Below are 22,726 nucleotides of genomic sequence, written 5' to 3' on the forward strand. Positions count from 1 at the left end.
TAAAAATTCTATTTTCTTTGAAGGGTTTTTTGGGGGGTAGAGTGGGAAGATCTATATTTTCTTTCACATGACTTTTATGGAAATGTTTTACATAACTTCACATGTGCTTCCTTTCAAAGGAGGTGGGTGGGGAGGGAAGATGGGAGAGAATCTAGAACTCAAAGTTTTAAAAACAAATGTTACAAAATTGTCTTACATGTAACTGGGGAAAATACTTTTTAAAAAGAAAACATGGCAAATAGCAACAGGGATAAAATAATGAGCAAATTAGTTTCTAACATGGGGAGAAGAAACAATGACTTTAGAACTTTACTTTCTTCAAAACAGAAAGTAAAGCAGAAACATAGGACTTGTTTGTTCTGATATAGAGAAGGAAGGTACAAAAGGAATACATTTAGGAAGAGGAATTTGATCTTTTCATAACTGAGATCTGCATATAATAATGGAGATAGAAGGGGAGATCAAGTATCTTAGAAACATTATTAGAACTAGCCAATAAATGGCTTCAACACACACATTATATTTTTTAAAATCTTGTTATATATATAATATGTCTCTATATATACATACACAGATACATGTACATGTGTATACACGCATGTGGAAATAAGTAGGAACTCTCTCTAAAAGGGAAGGGATAATTAGTTACAGAGAAAAAATATCATAAATAAAACAAACCAACCATTTTGGAAAAAATTGAATTGTCATGTTGTTTTCAAATAAACATCCAATAAGAAGCCCAAAATGTGAACATCATATTCCCAATTAAAGCAAACAAGAGCGAAGAAATATATGGAATAGAATTCAGAAAATGGACTATGTCTCACTTTTTTGGATTTAATAAAAATGTGCAGACATAGAGCAAAGAGAATTGGGCAACTGACCTAGACTTAGAGGTAGAGAGATTTGGGGAAAATTAGGAAAAATGGAATGAAGGTCAAATCAGTGAGATGCAAAGAAGCAAGCCAGGGGAAAGGCGGTGTCCGAGCAGGTAGATGGAAAGTCAGCAAGCAACTTAAGGGAGTCCTAAACAAGGGCTGTGAGAATGATAGAAATACAAATTGTTCCTGGGACAAAACCTATATTGTTTTTCCTGTCTCAGTCCCAGGGCTATAAAAAAAGAGGACATCTTTCTCACTTTCTTTTTTTGTTTGTGTGTGACTATGATTGCTTTTAATATTATTCATTTCTATAAATGTTATTTTTAATTGATTTCTCATTGGAATTGTTTTAGTTAGCTAAAACTGGTTTAGTTAGTAAGATTATTATTTAACAATGAGATTGAGAATATAGGGAGACCAAATCTGGAAGAAAATACTGAAGTTTTAAAAATCTAGTTCAGATTTCTCAATATAAATTGGCTAAAGAGAGTTATATATTTTAATTAAGAATACAGAGCAGTAGAGGGAGATAGAGAATAATACTTGAGGTCAGATACCTTCTGAGACACAAACTGATAACAAGCCCCAAGTTATCAACAAAGTGAGAGTAATCTGACTTTTAATTTCAGACCACCGGCAACTGCCATTTTGGGCCCACCATTGTTTGAAAGAAAACTTCCACTCCTCTGGGAAGAGCAAATTGAAATAAAATCATATCTACTCAAAAAGAAAGAGGGAGGGAGTAGGAAGTATCCCCCTACCCCATTCCCCCAGTAAACTGGGAGATCAGGTAGCCTTGCTCAGGAGCACCTCTTGCTGCCTCATAAAAAGTATAGAAGACTAAAATCTTTAAAGTATTCTTAATCAGAAACTGAAAGCAAATGCCAAAAGATTAAGTCAGAGAACAAAACAAAACAAAATAAAAACCTCTTAACCTTAATTAAAATTTTGTTATTAAGACTTGAAGAAACAAATAATTTAGGGAAGAGAGAATTCCTAAAAAAAAAAGGCTACCATGGAAAAGCTCTGGTTGGCTCCATGGTTATATGAAGTCCAATACAAGGAAAACCCACATACTTACTGAAATAGTTTTGGCCCATTAAGGTAGCACTGACCAACAGTAAAGGCTGAAAATAGGTAGAGGTCATTGGATTATTTGAATGTAACTTAATATGGTTTACATCAGAATGAAATCTATGGAGCAGTTACCATACAAGAGGACAATCAATAGGTTCTCCATGGGAGACATTAGCCACAAAGTCGGCCAATAAAATGGTGACAGAGTGGAGTCTCAAATGTCTGTTTGATTTGTTTATGGAAATGGGAGCATTTCTGGTGGCAATTCTGGCCCAGGTTATCACCACAAGCATTTATAGAAAGGTTATCTTTAAAGAGTCTGATCTCAGTGATGAACATAATGTGTATTATGTATGATAATGGATAGAAACTCAACATGAGAATAATAATCAGAATGATAATAACAATATTACCAGAGCAGTGTCTTGTCTCAAGACTGTTTCTAGCCAATGATGAGAAAAAATATAATGAGAATGAATTGGTATTGTTTTTAACAACAATAGTATTATCAATTATTTATAATAACATTTTAGGGTTTGGAAAACATTTGAGATATACAATCTCATTTGAGATTCATGACAGTTCTGTGGTAGATGCTTCCTTAATCTGCATTTTAGGTATGGGGAAACAGAGACCATAAGAGGTTGTATGGCTTATCCGGAGTCATGCAGTTAGAATTAAGTTTAAAGTAGTATTTGAAGTCAGGTTTTCCTGATTCTGCAATATCACACAGCATCTCAATTAAGATCAGTACTAAGGTGAATAATATATAGACATGGACACTGAGCTGAGCCGGAATTAAATAGGTGGGAGGTAGTCTTCCAATGTGATCTTAACTTTGTCTTTACAAATGACGATATGTTAAAAAAAAATTATGGTGATATTCTATAGCTGTATGTCATAGAATACTACATTCTCCAAAAAATGAAGATTGAGGGTCCCCTAAAGGGCAACAAGAAGTGTATGGTGGGTGAAAGTACACTGTAATATATTCCCAATAAATAATTGTACAAGAAAAACCAAGTGCATAAAAAAAGCCTATCGTCCAAACTCTAATATAAAGTTAGATGGACAATCCATACATCAGTCCATATATTTTGGACAGACACTGAGCAGATGGGGGAAAATAACAAGAAAAAAATGAAGCATTACCTATCAGAAAACATGAATGTTGCATTTGTCTTGGCATAATCATCCTGTTCTCTGTGTTCAATTATTTTCCTTCTCGGTATACAGTATTGCTGTACTCCAGCTCAAATTAAGATATTTTTATTTTAAGCAGAAGGAGAGTACTTATGTCTAATTATTCCATAATTTTAAAAACTATGTTTTTCTAAGTATAAATCCAATATTTAAAAAATATTATTCTAACAGTCCTTGTGTTCCAGTAATACCAATATTATGTTTTTAATTAGTCAGAAAGCAGGTAGGCAATCAAACATATTTGTGTAAAAAGGAGAAATAGTAAACTGAACTTCACACCTCATAAAAAGCTTTGTAGTCATCCCAGTGGTGGCTCTCTGCATCCTGTAAAATGCTTGTAGCACAAACTCTGACGCAGTAGTCTGTAATTTGAAACTGGAGAGTGCTGATGAGTTCCTGATATCGTTGGACAGGCACTACGAATAGGGGTCTGTTAAGAGCGAATGATCAAAGAGACAGAAATTTAAGGCCTGTGCAATAGGAGGCATCAATCTCCAGAACTACAAATGGTTCTGATTATTAGATATCAGTCATTCATTTCCTCCAGTACAGGTATCTAAAACCTATGTTCACTTAAAAAAAAAAAAAAAAGCTGGTCTTTGTTTCACAAGTTCTTTCAAAATTATATTCTATAAATATACTCTTTAGCTTTAGACAAATTTCATTGTCAATAAATCACTCATGGATAAAATTATTCACTGTAAGCTTCTTTCAAAGATCATTATATTATCTAGGCAACTGATACGTTGGAAAGGACTTCAATAACCATATGATCCAACTATTTCACTAACATTCCTTACCAAGGTTCATTCACTCTTCACTTGAAAATCTCCAGTGATGTGAAAATCACTACCTAATAGGGCAACTCATGGTACTTTTGAATAGTTCTAGTTATTATTATTATTATTATTAAATTTTTCCTGACCTCAAAATTAAATTTGCTTTTTTGTAACTGGCACCCATTACTCTCATTTTCTTCCTTAGTAGCCTAATAGAAAAGTATTATCTTTCTTCTGCCTTATCACCTTTCAAATACTGGAAAACAGCTATTCTATCTTGGAGTCATTTCTTCTCCACATTAAGAATTCCCAATTCATTTAATTGATCCTTTGATGAAATGAACAAAAGATCCTTCCCTATCCAAATGATCCTTCCTTTGGGCACCCTATCTTATTACAGTCACTAGAGAACCACATGCATTTTTCAGAAGTAATGTTTATAAAAATACCCTATGTCCTTCTACCACATATTTTTAAACATTAAAATTTTAATTATGTAGGCAGTATCTTTGAAAATTTGCTTTGAAAATTCAATGAAAAAAATGATTTCTGACACTTTAAATTCAACTATGTTGAATTTAGATTTAAATTCAACTATATTAGCATAGTTAAATTCAACTATGAATCATCATCTCTGAGAATTTAAAAAACTAAAATTAACTAAAATTTTATTTTAATAATTATTTTATTTCCTTTTCAGCTATTTCTTTCCAAATTATTATCCTTTATACTAAGAAGAAGCATCACTTTCTAGTGTATATGTGTAAATGGTAGAGCTATAAGCAGGGGACTAGTAAGTGAAACTTTGCACTAAAATTTAAGGAACTGGTAGCATTTGTACTATTCCAGCAAGGAGAAGTAACTAAACTTACTATATAATTATCAAAAATAATAAAATTATAATAGGAGACTTTCTCCTAAGAGCAGCAGTACCTCAGGAGGCCCAGACCCATGTTGAATGCTATCCTCGAGGAAGTTTCTTTATCAGTGACTTTGCCAATTGGTTAGAGTCTTTACCTCTTCTCCATATGGTAGTGTTTCAAGTTCTTTTCTCCAACAGAAGCTTATATTCTGAGAGTTGATATTCTCCCATCTCCCAAGTTGAATTTGTTTTAAAATATTGATTTGAAGGTATTTATCATGCTCTTTATCCTGGGGCATATTTTATGATGTTCAACCCAGGAACTAAAATTTCTAGTTATACCTCTGGTGACTAGTTTTCTTCTCTATTAAAAGCATAAGTGGCCATTGATTAATGGCTGCCTCAAATGTTAACAGTAGCAATGAGGAATAATAAACAACCACAATATCTCCCTTTCCTTTCATACTGCTGCTATTTGGAATTTTCTATCCAGTTTCTTTTCTGTATTCATTCGGGCTAAAGTTGTGACACCAAGCTTAGTGAGAGAGAAATAGAAGAATAGTGTTTTGCACTCACCCCCACAGTCCTCTCATCACCAAAACCAGTTCTCAAACTTACAATTAACTTTTAGAAAACTACTTATAAATAGAAAATTACCTATATCAATGATATTTCCATTCTTTTTCCTAATCCCAGAAATAATAATATTAGATTCTTCAAATATCTTAGAAAACACTAATATTAAATTGTTGTTCTACATTAATCACCAAATAGGTTCAAATTAACTTTCTACATGAACCTGAATCACTAAGACAGCAAAAAATTTATAGGTGTAATTCATACCCACACACAAAATTCCTTGTTCAAATTTTATGTAATTTCTTTCTTTGGCAGACCTTCATTTAAAAAGATAACCAGAAAGACAATTGTTCTATGTCTGTATTTAAAGAATATGTAGGGCCTTAAAAGACAACTTCCAAAATTTATGTACATTATAGTTTTATATATTCCATAGCTTTTCTTTACATATTAAAAAAGATGAAAACTGCATTGTGATTATTAACTAATTTGAAGATAAAATATAACTTTAATTTCTATGATATCATAAGATGAAATAAAACTTTATACTATTAACTTTAAATAATACTTACTTCTTACTTGTTTCTTTCATTAAATCATCATAGTGCATAAAATGCTGAAAGATAAATATTGCTGTAGCGAGAAGAGTATATAAATTTTGCAAGGGTATTTTGGAAGGAACTTCCTTGCTTCTCTCTTCCAACCTTGCCAGGACAGCTGTTGCTACTTTGCAACAGGCCTCCACAAAGTTTGCTCTAATTTCTTGAAATGAACCATCTCTGCATGCAAGAGCTAGAGGAAGCATCATATCAAGTTCTTCCATGATGTCAGAACAAACCTAGGAGAGAAATAAATGTGGCATTGAGTTATTTGTATTGTGTCAACACTGGGTAATTTATGAACATTATGACCAAATTCCTCAATTATGAATTTAGCATCAAAAACAAATACATTGACTCTGTTGTACAATGATTTACTCCTCAGGAAGAAGAAACAAAACTAAACAATACTCCTCTCTGCTTTGCCCAGAAAGAAAAAGAGGAATAAAGGGAGCCATAATACCACTGAGTTGTAATAAATATAGATCTGAAGAAAGAGAGAGGAAATTGTATCAGGCATGAAGCAACACGTAACTAAACAAGCTTTGAAACTTTGATGATGAGAAACTTGTAGGGCGGAAAGAAATGACTGGGATGGGAAGAGTCTCTTTCAGGGTCAGAGAGCCTGCATTGGAGTCCATTCTACTCCCCTGTTAGTGATATGTAAACTAAAAGGAATGACTGAGATTACTGAATGAGGCAGCCAAGGTAAGATTCATTTTAAAGGCAGGTTTGCAGCCAGTGACAAAACTGAGCACTAGAAAAGCAACCAGAGGAGGAAGTGGAATCTTAGGTTGTGAATTCCTTTAACTGATTAAACGCTGCCTCCTATAGGGTATGTGTAAAAGGCACCAAACTGGGAAAGCTTGCTAGCTAGTTAGTAACCAGCATTTGAACTGTGATTCCTGAATGAACAGAAAAGCAGGAAGGCCAGAAGGAAACAGGTAAGTGGCAGAGCTTTGAAATTTATAAAATATATGTTATTATATTTAGATTTATTACATATATACTAGGGGAAGCTAGGTAGCACAATAAATAGAGTATGAGGTCTAGAATCAGGACTTCAGTTCAAATTCAGTATCAGACACTTATTAGCTAGCTGTGTGACCCTGGGCAAGTCACTTAACCTTTTGCCCCAGTATCCCATCTGTAAAATGAGTTAGAGAAGGAAATGGCAAACCACTCCTGTATCTCCGCCAAGAAAACTCTAAAAAAGCATCAGAAAGAGTTGGACACAACTGAAAACGACTAAACAACAACATTTGCACACTTAAATTTAAAAGGAAAAGTAAGCGGCATAATAGAGATTCACAGATTTTTGTATAATCATTTTTTAAATTCTGCTTTGTATATACAAATGTCCTTTTTATTTAGAATTTGTTAAGTTTTCAGAATAATGATAAGTAAAGTTAAAATATAAAACACAAAATAACTGTAGGCCTAGAAGTCCTCTTGTTTTAGAAAAAGCCAGCGTAATGATTCAGGGATATCTTGGCCTGGAAGGAGATAAGAACTTCAGTAGCTTCCATGTACCCCTGAATAAAGAAGCTATGAAGAGCATCTTTAAAGTTCCTCAGTCATCCCAGTCAGACAAAGTAAGGCCTTTAAAAGATGGCTGAAAGTACCATTTCTTGCTGGCAAGGAGACTGAAGGTAAACCAAACCACCAATTCCCTTGGCATTCCCCTCAACATAAACTTTGATCTGCACACCAGCTCTGTGCTCCCTTCTCTCTCTCCCCAGTGTCTGGGGTCTAGGTCTGCTTGACCCAGTTATAAAAGCTATAAAAAGCCACCTGCTCTCCTCTGGTCTTGGCATTCTCCCACCTCTCCACCAGGGATTCCCTGAGGGATGTGATGGATTTCCAGGGCCTCTGACTGTCCTGCTCCCTGAATGAATTTCTCCCAGTAAGGCTTAGCTTGGTTTATTTTCTCTCTACTGGCCTTCATCTCTCTCCTCCTATTCTGTACTGTGGTGATCTTCCCTTTCTTACACTGTACCTTACAATCTCAAACCTCTCTCAAATTACATTGACATACAACACAGATGGTACATGTATGATTTTATTAATGATGTTTTCTGAATATGAATGATTTTATGTCCTGTTGTAAAGAACTACATATCAAGCCATATTGATCTGAATTGACTATTAATTATTAAGCTATGCTAGTCTGACTTCCTAGGAATGTAGCTCAGGGGGAAGGGTGAGCTTTTCAAGGGTAGGGGACCAAGCCAAGAAAGTATTTGGATAAATTTCCACAGACCATTAAGATCCAAAGAAGGCCTAGGATCAGAGCATAGAGGTATCCAAGTCTCAGAGAACAGAGCTTCTTGTTTCCCCCAAGTATTCTTTGCTTACAGTAGGTGGAGCACATAATTCTTAGGATTAGTATGGTAATGACAATGCTCAGTCTATATCATTTCCTTCTCTAACTCAATTTACAGTTAAGGAAATTGCCTCAAATGGGGTTAAGTGATTTGCCCAGGGTCATAATGAAGCTGGATTGAACTCGAGTATTCCTAACTCCAAGGTCTATCCACTGAACCATTTAGTTTGTGGCAGATAAATAGTAGAGCTTATCCAACCACCATGAGCTAGCACCCACTGAGTCCCATTAGACAAATGAATTGGAGAACAGATTTGGATTCTTTTACTTGATTACTACTCTATTGCTGAGGCCTCCAATTCATTGTTGAAAGGCAGAAGACTAAAATTTAGGACCTGACATAGAAAAAGCCTCCTCCCATACCTCTTATTTTTCTTTCATCCTTGTATTTTTTCCCCCCAAAGTTTGCATCCCCATCACTAGTTCTCTTCATATTGTAAGATTTATGGGCACATCCAATTTTGGAAGTACTAGGGTTGGGCCAACCTGAATCAAGTGCTCCATAGTTCCTCTCCTTGCTCCTCTATCCACAATAACCAGAATGTGTATGTGGGGGGGGGGGGGGGGGAGGAGGAGGGGAGTGAGTTTTATACCTATATAAAGCATTAATATATTTACTAAATTAACCAAATTAATACAATATTTCCTAATGAACCAATTTTTAGGCTGTTGGCCTCCTCTTTGTGTTAATTTTTTTTTTTTTCATTTAAACTATTCTAAGAAGTGATAATTATCTGGGCAGCTAGGTAGCACAGTGGATAGAGCACCAGCCCTGAAGTCAGGAGGACCTGAGTTCAGATCTGGTCTCAGACACTTAACAAGTCCTGGCTGTGTGACCCTGGGCAAGTTACTTAACCCCAATTGCCTCAGGGGAAAAAAAGTGGTAATTATCAAAGTCAATGTCATTAATTTTATCCATTTCCCATTTTTTGGCATCCATCAACAACTCATTGAAACAGTCCATTTGGAGGTTGTATGATTAGTTTCAGGCAGCATTTCCTCACTTTTGTATGGTTAGTTTCAGGCAGCATTTCCTCACTTTTATCATCTCCTCCTTTGGTATTGCTTTTGACTTTTACTCTAATCAATAAATCTAACTATATAGATATAACTGGATTGTGAAATGGTTCCCATATTAGTTACCACCTAGATTTTGTCTATTAAAATGTAGTCATTTCATTTTTGTTTGTTTGTTTGGTACTCATTGTAACTAGCCTCTTTCAACTTTCTTCTGGAAAGTTAGAAAATTCTGGAAAATATATATATCATGTTTATGATATACATATATGTAGTTTCTGAATATCAGATGAGCCTCTGGACTCTTCCACTCCTTAGTCCCAAGTCAATTTCTTTTTGCCAATTTCTTTCCTTTGTCCATATTCAGATTGATACTACCAAATATCAGCTTTTATGTTTACTTAATTCATCAGCAATGTCCTTTTGTAAGAGGTGATCAATTTTCCAATAAAACAATTAAAAGTTAGACTCAAGTTTCTCTTTTATTCCTGATCTCTACTTTAAGTTTATCCATAGTTCACTTCACCATTGAGGATAGGAAGAGTTATGGGAATAGACTCCAAAAAAAAAAAAAGTTTGGTTTTGTTTTTAGCTAAAAAAACACATGAATCCTTCCCTTTAAATATGGAGGAGTGATCATCTGCAAGGAAAAAAGTACTACCACCAATTAAGTCACATAAAGTAGTAAAGCATGTAATCTTAGTGCAGTTTTAAGCTTTAATAATTTTAGAAAGAAATTTTAGAAAAATTTAGAAATTTTATTAACTTACAAAAGCCCTACTTTTTTTGAAAATTACTGAAGTAGTTTTGTGAATTGTGAATAAATTTTTTAAACTTTCATTTTAATAAAGTACCTTGTCATTATTCATTATGTGTACAAGTGTTTCTAGATGACCTTTTTCTCAGGCTAGTGGATCAGTAGAGTAAGTCCTCTTGCTTGGCTATGCAATCATTCAGTTTTCTTTTGGATTATATAAAAAATATTATCTGTACATGAAAATCTCATCTTTGGATGATTTTTAAACAAATGAAATTGAGTCACTAAGCAGCAGCTAATGAAAGATTTTTTTTAAGTTCAAAAAGCAAATAGAATGATGTACAATGATTGTACTGAATTTTAATAAAAATATCAATATTTTAATGTTTAAAATAATTTTTAATTTTTCATAAGTTTATAGCCTTAATACTTATGAATTTGCTAAAGCTTAAAACCACACCAAGAATTTGGAGACATCATGTAGAGAAAATAAACATACTAAATATTTATCTGCATATCTCCTAAATTATTCTAATGATATTGTTATGTTTCCATCAAATTTTTTGAATATTTAACCTAATATATTAAAATTTTTGACAATCAACTATAAATGTCAGATTAGTTCAATTAAATCTAAAACACGAATAATATGAATTTAAGATCTGCTTATAAATTGCAGATAAGGGTCATAGAGGTGTGTTTTCTAACTTCAATCTTTCTCAAGGTTGGAGGAGAACGATCTGTCCAAAGGCCAATTCTCCATAAGTGGCTATGGTTTACAATTGCCTGATCAAGATTTCTGACAGTGGATCCCGTGAGGGAATGCTTCTCTGAAATAGAATAGATGATTTTCAACAATTCTCTTTTAAAACTCTTTTTAAAAAGATTATAATAGGAAGGAAAACCAGTAGTTTCACGCTAGATTGCCAACTTTTAAAATACTGTAGTTTGGATTTATTTATGAGTGTAATTACTTCTTTTTTACATAATGTTCCATATCTATACATCTTAAAACTCTTATAAGTATTAAAGGCTGAGTCACATGATATGACATTCATATGAATAAGAGAAAAAGATTTAATGATCGATTAAATTGGCCACAAAAACTCAAAAGAGACTATTCCTACAAGAGATCACCTATTCTGACTTGCTTACTTCATATGAAGCAAGCCACATTTCTAATATATGTGTGTAGAAACCTGTATTCCCACCCCTTTATTATAAATAAAGGAAAAGCAAGCAAGGAGAGGGCTGAAAAGCCCTTCCAGTCGCAAGCATCTACAAGTAAATAGTTTTTGTGAAATATACTTACTCTCAAATTCTCCACTAACTATACTATTAAACTTTGTGAAATTATAATCATTGTACTAAATTTTCTCTTTTCTTAGATATAAAATCAGAGGATAAACAACTTTCAAAAAAAGATCAACAAAGTTTTTTCCCCCAATAAAAATACATGTAAAATCTTGTAATAATTAAGTTGTGGCCTTAGTCAAACTGTGAAGCAGGATATAACATGAGGCAAAATTAATTGGAAGAGTAAATATTTCAAATAGAGAAAAAGCAGAGTTTGAAAAATGAAAAAGGAAATTAGAACATTTCAAAGACATAGTCAATCTTGTAATAGCATTGATTTCATAAATTCCCCATGAAAAAATATATTGAAGATTTCAAAGTTGGGAGAGCATAAAATCCATTCCCACTGTCTCCCAGCTAATTTTAAATCACTTAATATACTTGCCTTCACAATTTTCTTTGGTTGGTCTTCCTCAGGAGTTGCTCTGCACAGCTCCCAAACTGAGTGAACATTTACAAGACTCATAGTGTAGTTTACAGCTGAAGATTTTTCATTCTGTTCACGATGGAGAATTTTAATGGCATGATCTTCCATTGCTATTGTTAAACAACGAACCACCGAAAGAGACACCTCTTTAAATGCACTTCTCCAGCCAAAATCTAGTAAAGCATACTGAAATGAAAATGTTTATAATATAAACCTAAATCCACAATGAATATTTTTATTACTACAGATTTAAAATTATGGTTTCTATTATACAAGCTTAATATAGTTTTTCTTCATTTACAATATAAAAATTATTCTTCAAATATTGAAAATATTACCTTGTGAACATAGTATAATGTAATAGACAAAAACATAAGCATTCTTAACCAACATTAATATACTGACATTTCATTTTAATTTGTCAGTAAACTTAATCAAATTTTTAAAATTCAATTTATTAAATGTAGTCCAATAATCATCTCTAGGAGAGCTAAAAACTACATTGATTTATCACCTAATGTAAACTGTAAATTAAATATATTTAATAAAGTCTAAATTAAATTTTAGTTATTTTTATAGTTTACTGTTAACATATATTGTGACATGTTACTATTAAATATTAAATCATTTATTTCCTTTGCATTATTATAACTTTTTAAAATACCATTAAAATATAAATTATTCAGAAAAAATCAAATTATCACAGGTTTGTTAATCTTATTCAGAATTTTTTTTAATATACCTCCTATCGTGATAGGTAGAATTACTTTTAATTCCATTAAATTCCATTAAAATAAGACATAAAATAAGTTGTATTGCTTTTTTTTTTGTCTATACAGTGGGTTTAAAATGTTTTCCCCCATTTTATAAAATGCAGTTGTCAAATGGTTAGAAGTATAATGTAACTTCAGGTGATGGGAAAAAACTAAATTGGGACAGGGGATCTGGGCTTAAGTTCTGGTCTTGTCACTAAATAGTTATATGAGTTTAAGCCATTTCCTTAGTTAGTCTCTTACTAACTTAAACTTACTAACTAATAAACTTAAACTAACTAACTAATAAAGAAACTTAGTTTCTTTATTAGTAATAAAACAAAAGAACTGGAATAATTTATTGTTGAAGTTTCTTTCAATTTATTATCTCTATAATTTGCTTATTTTTTTTAATGTGCTGAATCATTTAGTCAACAACATTTATTGCATTAGCAAGAAAACACACAAATTACTACATTGAATATTTGAGGCAACAATTTATAAATATACATTTATGTAGAGGCAGAGGTAAGGAGGGAGTGTATTTCAGGCATTAGGGATGTCACAAAGATAGGAGACAAGAGTCTCTATGTATGAGGAAGAAAGAGAAGGTCAATCTTGTCAGAAAGTTATTTGGGATCAAGTCACAAAGGGCTCTAAAAGCTAAACATAGATAGATATATATTGATGTACACGTATATGCATATGCATATGTATAAATACATATAAAATTCCAAAGGCAATTGAGAGCTTTAGAATTTACTGAGTAGGTGAATGACATTTTCAGAACAAAGCTTAAAGAAAATCACTTTAGCAGCAGTAGTTAGAACAGTCAAGAGAAGGGAAGGACAGAGTAGGGAAACCAATAAGAGATCACTGAAATAATCTGGGTGAGGCGATGATGATTTTAAGCAGGATGGCAGCTGTGAGTGGAAAGAAAAGGTCAAATGCAAGAGATATTGTGGGGATAGAAATGGTAAGCTTTGGTAACTGGTTTTCTTATGTAGAAAGGAGAAAGAAGTTTAGCATATGTTATGCATATACTAGGATACAATGGTGCCTTTGACTGAAATAGGGAAGTTCTGAAGAGTGGAGCAAATATTTGATTAAATTTTGGACAAGTTTAATTTGAGGTGTCTCTGGTACATTTAGTTTGAAATGTCCAATAAGCAATTAATTAATGATGTGGGATTGAGACTCAAGTGGGACACTCAGGCTAGATCTATAATATGGTAGTGATCAACATAGAAATGATTGCTACACTCAAAGAAATTGATATCAAATGATAAGAGAAGAGAAGAGAAGAGAAGAGAAGAGAAGAGAAGAGAAGAGAAGAGAAGAGAAAAGAACACCAACAGAGCTTTGAGAAACACCCAGTTAGGAATAGTGATGTGGATGATGGGTCAGCATTGGAAATGAGAAGAGATTAGACAAGGAGTCATGTGGGGCATGGTTACCAATGTCAAATGCATCAAATAGGGCTAGAAAGATGAGAACAGAGAAAAGGCCTACTAGATCTTGTAATGAAGAGATTATTAACAATTTTGAAGAGAGTAATTTCAAGATTAGGTAAGAAGACAGATCATAAAAAATTAATAAATGAATGATGGGACTTGCTGCCTGAAAGGGAAGCAGACTGCCTAACTTTCACATCCCTCTTTCAGCAAACACCTAAGTTTCCACTCAATTTAATTATTTTTAAATTATTATTATGATTAATTATGATTAAGGTGTCTAATGAGAAAATACAAAAACTTCTTCCTCTCCAAAACTGCACAAAAATTCAGCCAGAAGTCAACAAGCAATAAGAGAGAGAGCCCCACAAAGTCAGTACTTTGCGAAAATAGGGTACATAATGCTTTTTTAGGCTGTGTTCAGAAGTAGCACAAGTAGAGAGAACTCCACTAAGAAAGTCCCAGGGTGATCAGAAATTGGGGCAGGGATTTTGGCAGTAGGTAGCAACCAGCATAGAGCTGCAATCCTCAGAGTGGGACAGCATAAGTCCAATGAAAAAACATATTTGTCAGTCTTCTGCATAGGAACTTAAGGAAAGTTACCAAGAGAGTATAAAAATAAAAGAAAAGACAACTTATGGAAGAGTGTTATGGCACACCACAACCCAAAGGCTGGGACATGAAAGATGATCCTGCCACGTAGAAAGAAAGCCTTGCTAGAGTGGTAAGAGGAGAAATGGGAGGAGCAAGGTCACAAAAGGAAAGGACCAAGAGTGTGATCAACAGTGTCAAATACTGCAGCCACGTCAAGAAGAAAGAAAATGAAGACCACTGAATTTATCAATAAAGAGATCACTGGTGATCTTGGAGAAATTAAGTATGGAAGAGAAGACATGAAAAGAAGAGAGTGGGAAGTGAGCAGGGCAGGGTTTAACAAACCCTGTTAAAATACTGTTAAAACTATACTGTTAAAACTAAACTATACTGTTAAAATAGATTGTCCAACTCATTATTCTCTTGGAATTATTTGTCTATAATAGCTAAGAGTTCATTTCTAACTATTCTTTATACTTCCTTTCCGTACTTCTCATTTCATTCTTTCCTTTTTCTTTTTCAAGTTAGCTAATGCATAAATTCTTAACATCTTAACAAATCTTAGTGTTCCTCTAATGTAGAACTTCTAACTGAAAACAAACACAATCCTAACCCTGAGCTCAAAGTTCTTTCATCAGAGGCAATACAGGCAAAGAGGCAAATGTCTATCGTGGGCAGAAAAATATGAATGACTTAAGTAATAACCCACCTTAGGAAGGGTTCTTATCTTTTAATCAAAGACTTAGCAGGTTAATTTATTTTTCCAACTAAGTTATAAAACTCATGTAACTAGGATTTAGGTAGAAATATCCTGAACCAAATTGTTGGTGTGTAGGAAAAAACTCAAATGACTAAGAGTTCTTTCAAACTTACCTCTTTTATCTGCAGTAATTTCTCAGGTAGTACATTAGTTTCATTTGCTCTAGCTTCCTGTATTAAAAATTCTCCACTAGATTTCTTCCAAACTCCTATACAATATTAAAAATAAAGGTCCAAGTTAAAATTTATTTTGTTGAAATTTAAATTCATAATATTTTCTAATATATCAATATCATTTATAAAAACAACAAAACACAGTAGAATGCTATTGTTATGATAATGTGAAACTCAAGTTACATATAATGTTTTTCATATAACATGATAGAATCTACATTTTACTGTACTCATAATTTATAGCTGTTACATAAAGTATAGCTACTTTTTTATTAATTTTGTTTTTTATTGCTTCATAGTTACTTGATTCTAAAAAGAATACATAATTTAAGGGTAATTAAGTAAAATTCATTTCAGTTTTTGTAAAATAAAAAATTAGAAGATATTACTTTTAAAATTTGAGGGTGATTTCCACTATTTCAATATGTCAAAATAAATGACACTTTTAACTATCACAAATATATTTTAAAAATGAAAACATTGGGAAAAGTAATAATTTTCTGCTATATAATAAGTAAATGTCCTATTCTTTGTTTCATATGGTCAAATTTTGAAAATTTCATCCCCTTTCAATGTCCAAGTTAATGGAACATATTTGCAGTCTTATTCTATCTAATCTAGTTAATCCAAGATGAAATTAAAAATTAAATATATGTAGCTACTTCCTCAAACACTTTAATCAACAAACATTTATTAAGTACCTACTATAAGCTAGTCATTGTATTATAATTACTCATACACACATAAAACCTTTCTTTCAAGCAGTTTACATTTCACCAAGTTGTATATTATTGTTATGTTCTAGCAATTGAATAGTATTCCATAACTATAAAAAATTATTTAGAAAAAATAGTTATCTTAGGCTTATCATTTCACTCCACATATATTATGTTTTGTCTACTTGAAGGAATATGTCTCTAGGCACAGTCATTTAAATAAATCCCATTTTGCTAACTTCAAAATAAGTAAGGAATAAGTTTTCTAAGGCTTGTGTGTTTGATGAGCATTCTATAGAGAGTTATAAAAAGAAAACTGTCCTGAACTTTATTATACTTAATTATACTTCCTTAAAATTCAAATCCTTTGGGAGAAAAAAAAAAGAATAAATTTCAAATATAAGACTAGAAAGGATGAGACCAAGCTCATTTTCTCCACAGTGAAAAGCTCCAATTCTCTTTCTACCTTATTTCACACATTTCCAATACTTTATATACCCATTATTCCAGCTAAACTGGAATGCATTACCACCCTGAACTCTCTAGTATCCATAATTTTACTTGTACCAATCTGCTCACCACCACCCAGCTCTCTATTGAGGCCTCTTCTTTATGTAAAAGTCCAACTCATGTGCCACTTTCTCCATGCAGCTTTACCTGACAATAAGCTCCTTACCCCTTAAGATTTTCTCCTAAATTCCTCATAGAATCTATGCATTTATCTTGACATCTCTTGTTATCATGGTTATTCTGCTAAATCCTACATATCCATTACAATGGAAGCTCCTTAACAAAATGATATATCCTGTAGTTTTGTTTTTATATTCTCATGTTAAAGTCTATTGCCCATCTACACAGTAGCCACTCAGAGTTCTTGAGTTGTAATGGATTAACTTTTTAGATAAATTTTAAAATCATCGCTTTCAAAATACAAATATATATATAAACTTCAATTAGGCCTCTCTAAAATTATAGTTTTCCAAATCTAAAAAGAAAAATATATTGAAAATACAGTCAACTTAATTTTTAAAGAGAATATGGTCACTTAAGCTCATTATAATAGCACAGATATTATGTATGTAGAATTTAACTTCAATATATCTAAAAGAATGTCTAGATTAAAATCCTCAGAGGAGTTCAGTGGATCACCTAAATGCCAACAAATACAAATAGAAAATCTTTTTTTTCTTTTTCCATTGAGTTCCCTATGATTCATTTTGCACCCCTAGCTAGTATCTGCAATGTAGTTTCTTTCACAGAGAGTAGAGGTTGGCAGTACTTCTCTGCGACATAACACTTTCACACCCAAATTGGTCTTCATAGCTTCCCATTGTGTGCACTACAAAGCAACCCGCCTTGTTGGCAGCTAGAAGTGTGAACTATGTCTTTCTTTTCTCCACTGTTCTTTTCTGGCTCACAAGCAACCTCCCACCAAACACAGAATCTGTAGAAGAGACTACATCCAAGAGATAATGCTATGAAAAAAGTAGGAAGAGAAGCCCAGGTGGCCACCTTGCAAATTTCCAATGTGGAAGCCTTCGACCTCTCTGCCCAAGACGCAGCTCTAGTACTGGTGTAATGAGCTTTACAAACCCTGGGAGCCTCTTTACCTTAACTACATACGCCTCCCTAATACAATCCCTTAACCATCTAGCTAAGGAACTCTTAGAAGCCATTTGACCCCTCTTAAGACCCCCTAAGAGTACAAACAATCTTTCAGAAGATCTGAAATCTTTGATTCTTCTGAGACAAACCCTAAGTGTTCTTCTTACATCCAATTTATGCAGCCATGGCTCTTTGTCATCGCTGGGTCTAGAGAAAAACGAGGGCCAAGAAACCTCCTGGTTTAGATAAATCTCAGATGCCACCTTCGGCCAAAAATGAGGAACTGCCCAAAGACATTCTTTATTTTGAAGTAGCATTAGATATGTTCCAAATTTCAAACCTGAAGAAATTCCACAAGCAACAAAGTACACTGGCAGCACAGTCACAATCAAATAATGTTCTATCATAATAACAGGTCTTCAAAAATGTCAAAGTGGCCAAATAGAAGAAAAAAATAAGTGAAAACATCATTGTTATCTTCAAAAATCTAATTAATGTCAATTTCCTAATTATTGGTCTATTCCGAAATCTTTGAGGACAATATTCTATGGTCTTGAGGAACTAACAAACATCAAAAGAAAAGTTTAAAAAATAACTCAGTCAACTTGATGTTTTGTTTCTTATATATGAAGACCCCACACATCTGAATATTGTGAAATATTTGGATGATGCAATTGTGTTTTCAATTTCTTCAGATTATTTTGAGCCATGTAGACAGCTACACTTCTAAGTTCCTTAATAGCAAAAAATTCTTAACAAAAGAATATTCAACAAACTAGAATGATCCTTTATCTGCTTGACATAAATCATATACAGGATTTCTTTCAATCTAAACAACTATTTCAAATGGGAAATTTATAAAACTTGGTTTCTTTGATCATTCTTTTGAATTGTCTTTCCTTTCCTTATTAGAAATGTATTCAATAGTGATAAAAATGGGATTTCACAATAGGATAATGAATAGAACAGTTATGATTTTGTTGACAATTTCCCTAAAAATGATTCTCCTCAGGTAAACATATGCATATAGTTCTGTAACACTAAATCATGTTGGACTCAATATAAAACATAAAAATTTCTAGAATGGGAAATATATGTTATCATCAAAAAATATTTTTGTGCCCAGATATTTCTTGTTCGGATACTTCAAAGTTCTGCACTTTAAAATTCCTTCCAATAATTACTTCTTCTGAGATTTAACTGCATTCATATAATGCAGAATTCTAACTCTAATACTGAAATTGTTTCCACCTGCCATGTTGTTTACCTGATAAAAATGCTCAATGAGGCTTAATGTGATGTAAAAATATATATATAATATATATTAAAATATATGTAGTATGTACATATATATATATATGAAACAGGAAAGATTTTACTTTTTAAAATTAAACTTCATTTTTAATTAGTAGAAATCTATTTTCTTTTTCCTTATACCTACCACCCCAATAAAAAATAAAACAAAATACTCCCCCCCAAAATTCCTTGGTAACAAATATGCATTGTCAACTAAAACAAATTCTGCATTTGGCCATGTCCCCCAAATATGTCTCTTTCTGTACCATAAATCCATCATCTTTCTGTCAGGAAGTGAACAATATGCTTCATCATCAATCTTTGGAAATCATCCTTGGTTATTGTCTTGGTTAGAGTTCTTAACAATGTTCAAAGTTGTTTGTTTTTATAGTGTTTTTGTTGTTATTATATAAATTGGTCTGTTGGTTCTACTCATTTCATCCTTTGTCAATTCATAAAAGTCTTCAAAAGTGTTAATTTTTATAACATTGATGTTATGGTATAAATTGTTCTGTTTCTGTTCATTTCATTCTGCATCAGTTCATACAAATCTTTTACAAATCCTTAAAATCATTCCTTTTCTAAAAAAAATTCCTCCAGCATAATAATATTCTATTACATTGATATGCCACATTTGTTCAGCTATTTCCTAACTGATGGATATTAGTTTCCAATTTTTTGCCACTACAAAAGAAATTGCTATAAATATTTTTGTACATGTGTAGAATATTTTCTTCTTTCTTTGATCTCTTTTGGGCACTGGTCTAATATGCTATAACTAGCTTAAAGGACATGCCCCACTACTAATTTTGAATGAATAATTCCAAATTGCTTTCCAGAATGTTCTCAATTCATATCACAACCTCTCCAACATTTGTTTTTTTCCTGTCATTTTTGCCAATTTCAAGGGTTTCTCTTATTAAAAGATTTTGAAATACTCTCCATCAAACCAGATCTGATTAGTCTTTGCTCTCTATCAAATGGAACACAGATTTTTTATTTCTGGAACCAGGACTGGCTCCTTTTTTTTAACCCAATTTTGCATCATGTTAATATTTCTCAGAGGTCATTCTAGTTTTCAATGAATTTAATAACCATTTATTGAGGATCCGCTATCTGTAAGGAAGTATTCTAAACAGTAAAGAGGTAAAACAGCAAATAAGATATGGTCCTACACCCAAAAATTTCACAATCCAATATTTGCAAATAAGATATACGTGTAAACATGCAACAAAATATGATGTCTACATAGGTAGGTATAATGTGCAAGTGAGCTATGAAAGAAAGAAGATAATTTTGTCTTAATGGAATGAGAAAGGCATTTCACCTGGTTTTAAACTCAGTTTAAAGGACAGATAGGAAATGAGAACACTCCAAATATTCACAAAGGGAGAAAATAAGGATTGTAATGGGAAAATGAAAACATTTCAATTTGTCTATTGTGTAGAGTACATTAAAGTATGGGTGCTTTGAATATCAGTATAAGAAATGTACATGCTAATTAGTAGGAAATGGAGTCATAAAAATTTTAAGCAACTAATGGATAATTCTGAATTGTGTCTCAAGAAGATTAATTTTGTGTTTAGATTATTTCTAGTCTATTTTATTTCTAAAAAATAATAATAATAAATAGACTTTCTAGGCAGGTTTAAATTCTCAGGGCAAAAATATTGAAAAATTAATCCCATGCTCCAATCATCTGAACATAAGAAAAACCCCTATATAACTAGGTTTATCCTTTTTTCCAGATATACCCTAACTCCAGAATTTCCCCAGGTAATGTTGTGATATGGGAGCCACATGCCAATAGCTGCTGGAGATCTAACTCAGACCTGTAGAATGGATCTCTTCATATGAGAAGATGATATTGATACAAGGAGATTGAGAGGCCATTGTGTGGTCTGACCTCTCTCCTCTTCCCTCTGCCTCCAATTTATTTCATTCCCAGTCCACAAGCAACACTTGTGTCAGGAAAGGCTGCCCTGCAACTCCTTCAAATGTCATGATTCACAGCTGTGAAAGCTCTCAGAGAATTGACCTGTCCCTTCATCTAGATATGGTCCTTAACAAGTCCCTATAGCTGTTCATAGGTCTCTAGGTTCTGAGTCAGGGATGTTAAAGGTCTTGAATATTCTCTACAAATTGCAAGTTTGGGAACTATATTACATGTAGGACACAAGTCAAAATCTGTTGTCCTTAAAAGCATCCAAATGCAACACTGTTAACTATTACAAAGAAAGAATATATTATCCCTTTTTGGGAGGGAACTTTCTCTATCTCTGACTATGTCAATCTCCCAAAAGAAAGATTTTTTCCCAAGATCTTCCCATTGCCTTCTAAAAAATCTAGTTTCCTTAATTCCATTATCTTTACACTTATATTTCTTCTCTTATGTAGCTACTCTTTTCCGCTTTATTTACTTGTCAGTTTCAGAAACTTGTTATCCACCTATACCTCTTCCTGATTCTAGCTTTGAAAAGCTTTCTGTAGCATAAAACAATTGCCACATGACCTCCCTTCTATCTTTAGTGTCTCACTTAAATTCCACATTACTTGTTCATGTTCTCTGACTGAAATGCATATCTTTCCATGGAATTTATAAAGCCTTAAAAGATTAAACATGCTTAAAAAAAAATAAAGCTATATTTGAATTGGCAATGTAAAAAACTAATTTGAAGCAGTTAAATAATTACATTAAAAATACAAAATCTTTTTAAAGTATAAGTATATCTGTTTCCAGATTAGTGAAAATAATGAATCTCCTGCAATAGTCATATTATTTAAATTTACAGTACATACTTTCTTTGGGCTAGAACCAATCATATTTTACATAATTTTTCTTAGATTGCTCTAATTAGGACCTTATCATACAATTACTTTTTTCCCAGAATGGTTGTCAACCCTCATAGAATTCAACATATAAATTTGTATTTCTTTTCTAATTTTGCTGTGCAGACAATATGCGAAGTCAAAGTTCTGGCTTCAGATCCTGAAATAACTTTCAGCACAATTACATAAGGCAAGTCATTTCCATTCTCTAGGCAAAAAATAAAAGAATTTGAGTAGATGATCTCCAAAGTCCCTGAAAGCTCTAAAAGTTTATTCCCTGATTTCTCTAAAAAGCAGTACTATGTCTTCAGAAATTTAATATAATATTTAAAAAATAATCTGCAAATAAGTATTTCCTTATAATTTTAACTTCGGTATTTTATTATAATTGGTATTTAAATTGATTTCTATAAAAAGAAGAATATGAAATATTTTCCTTTTACATTTGAAATTTTGATGGAATATTATCCCAACACTTAAGCACATCATGTTCCTGATAAGGGATTTGTTAAGAATTGAATTGCATCTGTAATTTCATCAATATGGAGCATGTCTTGTGGAAAATGGCCTCCACCAATGAAAATCAACACTTCAGCTGCAATTTGCTGTCTTAGAGAATTAGTT

At 32.6% G+C, this 22,726-nt stretch overlaps 1 protein-coding gene across 1 annotated transcript in view; it reads right to left on the reverse strand.

The window, feature by feature from the left end:
- KIAA0825 (KIAA0825 ortholog) overlaps window positions 1-22,726 on the reverse strand; it is a 552,136-nt gene that overhangs the window by 365,952 nt on the left and 163,458 nt on the right. Inside the window, exons 6-9 of the mRNA XM_051971455.1 lie at window positions 15,597-15,691; window positions 11,882-12,109; window positions 5,954-6,219; window positions 3,441-3,591 (exon numbers count right to left, since the gene is read on the reverse strand). Coding sequence (XP_051827415.1) covers window positions 3,441-3,591; window positions 5,954-6,219; window positions 11,882-12,109; window positions 15,597-15,691 — 740 coding nt within the window. The remainder of the gene's footprint in view (window positions 1-3,440; window positions 3,592-5,953; window positions 6,220-11,881; window positions 12,110-15,596; window positions 15,692-22,726) is intronic.

This window comes from Antechinus flavipes, chromosome 1 (genome assembly GCF_016432865.1).
Source record: "Antechinus flavipes isolate AdamAnt ecotype Samford, QLD, Australia chromosome 1, AdamAnt_v2, whole genome shotgun sequence".
Taxonomy (NCBI): Eukaryota; Metazoa; Chordata; class Mammalia; order Dasyuromorphia; family Dasyuridae; genus Antechinus; species Antechinus flavipes.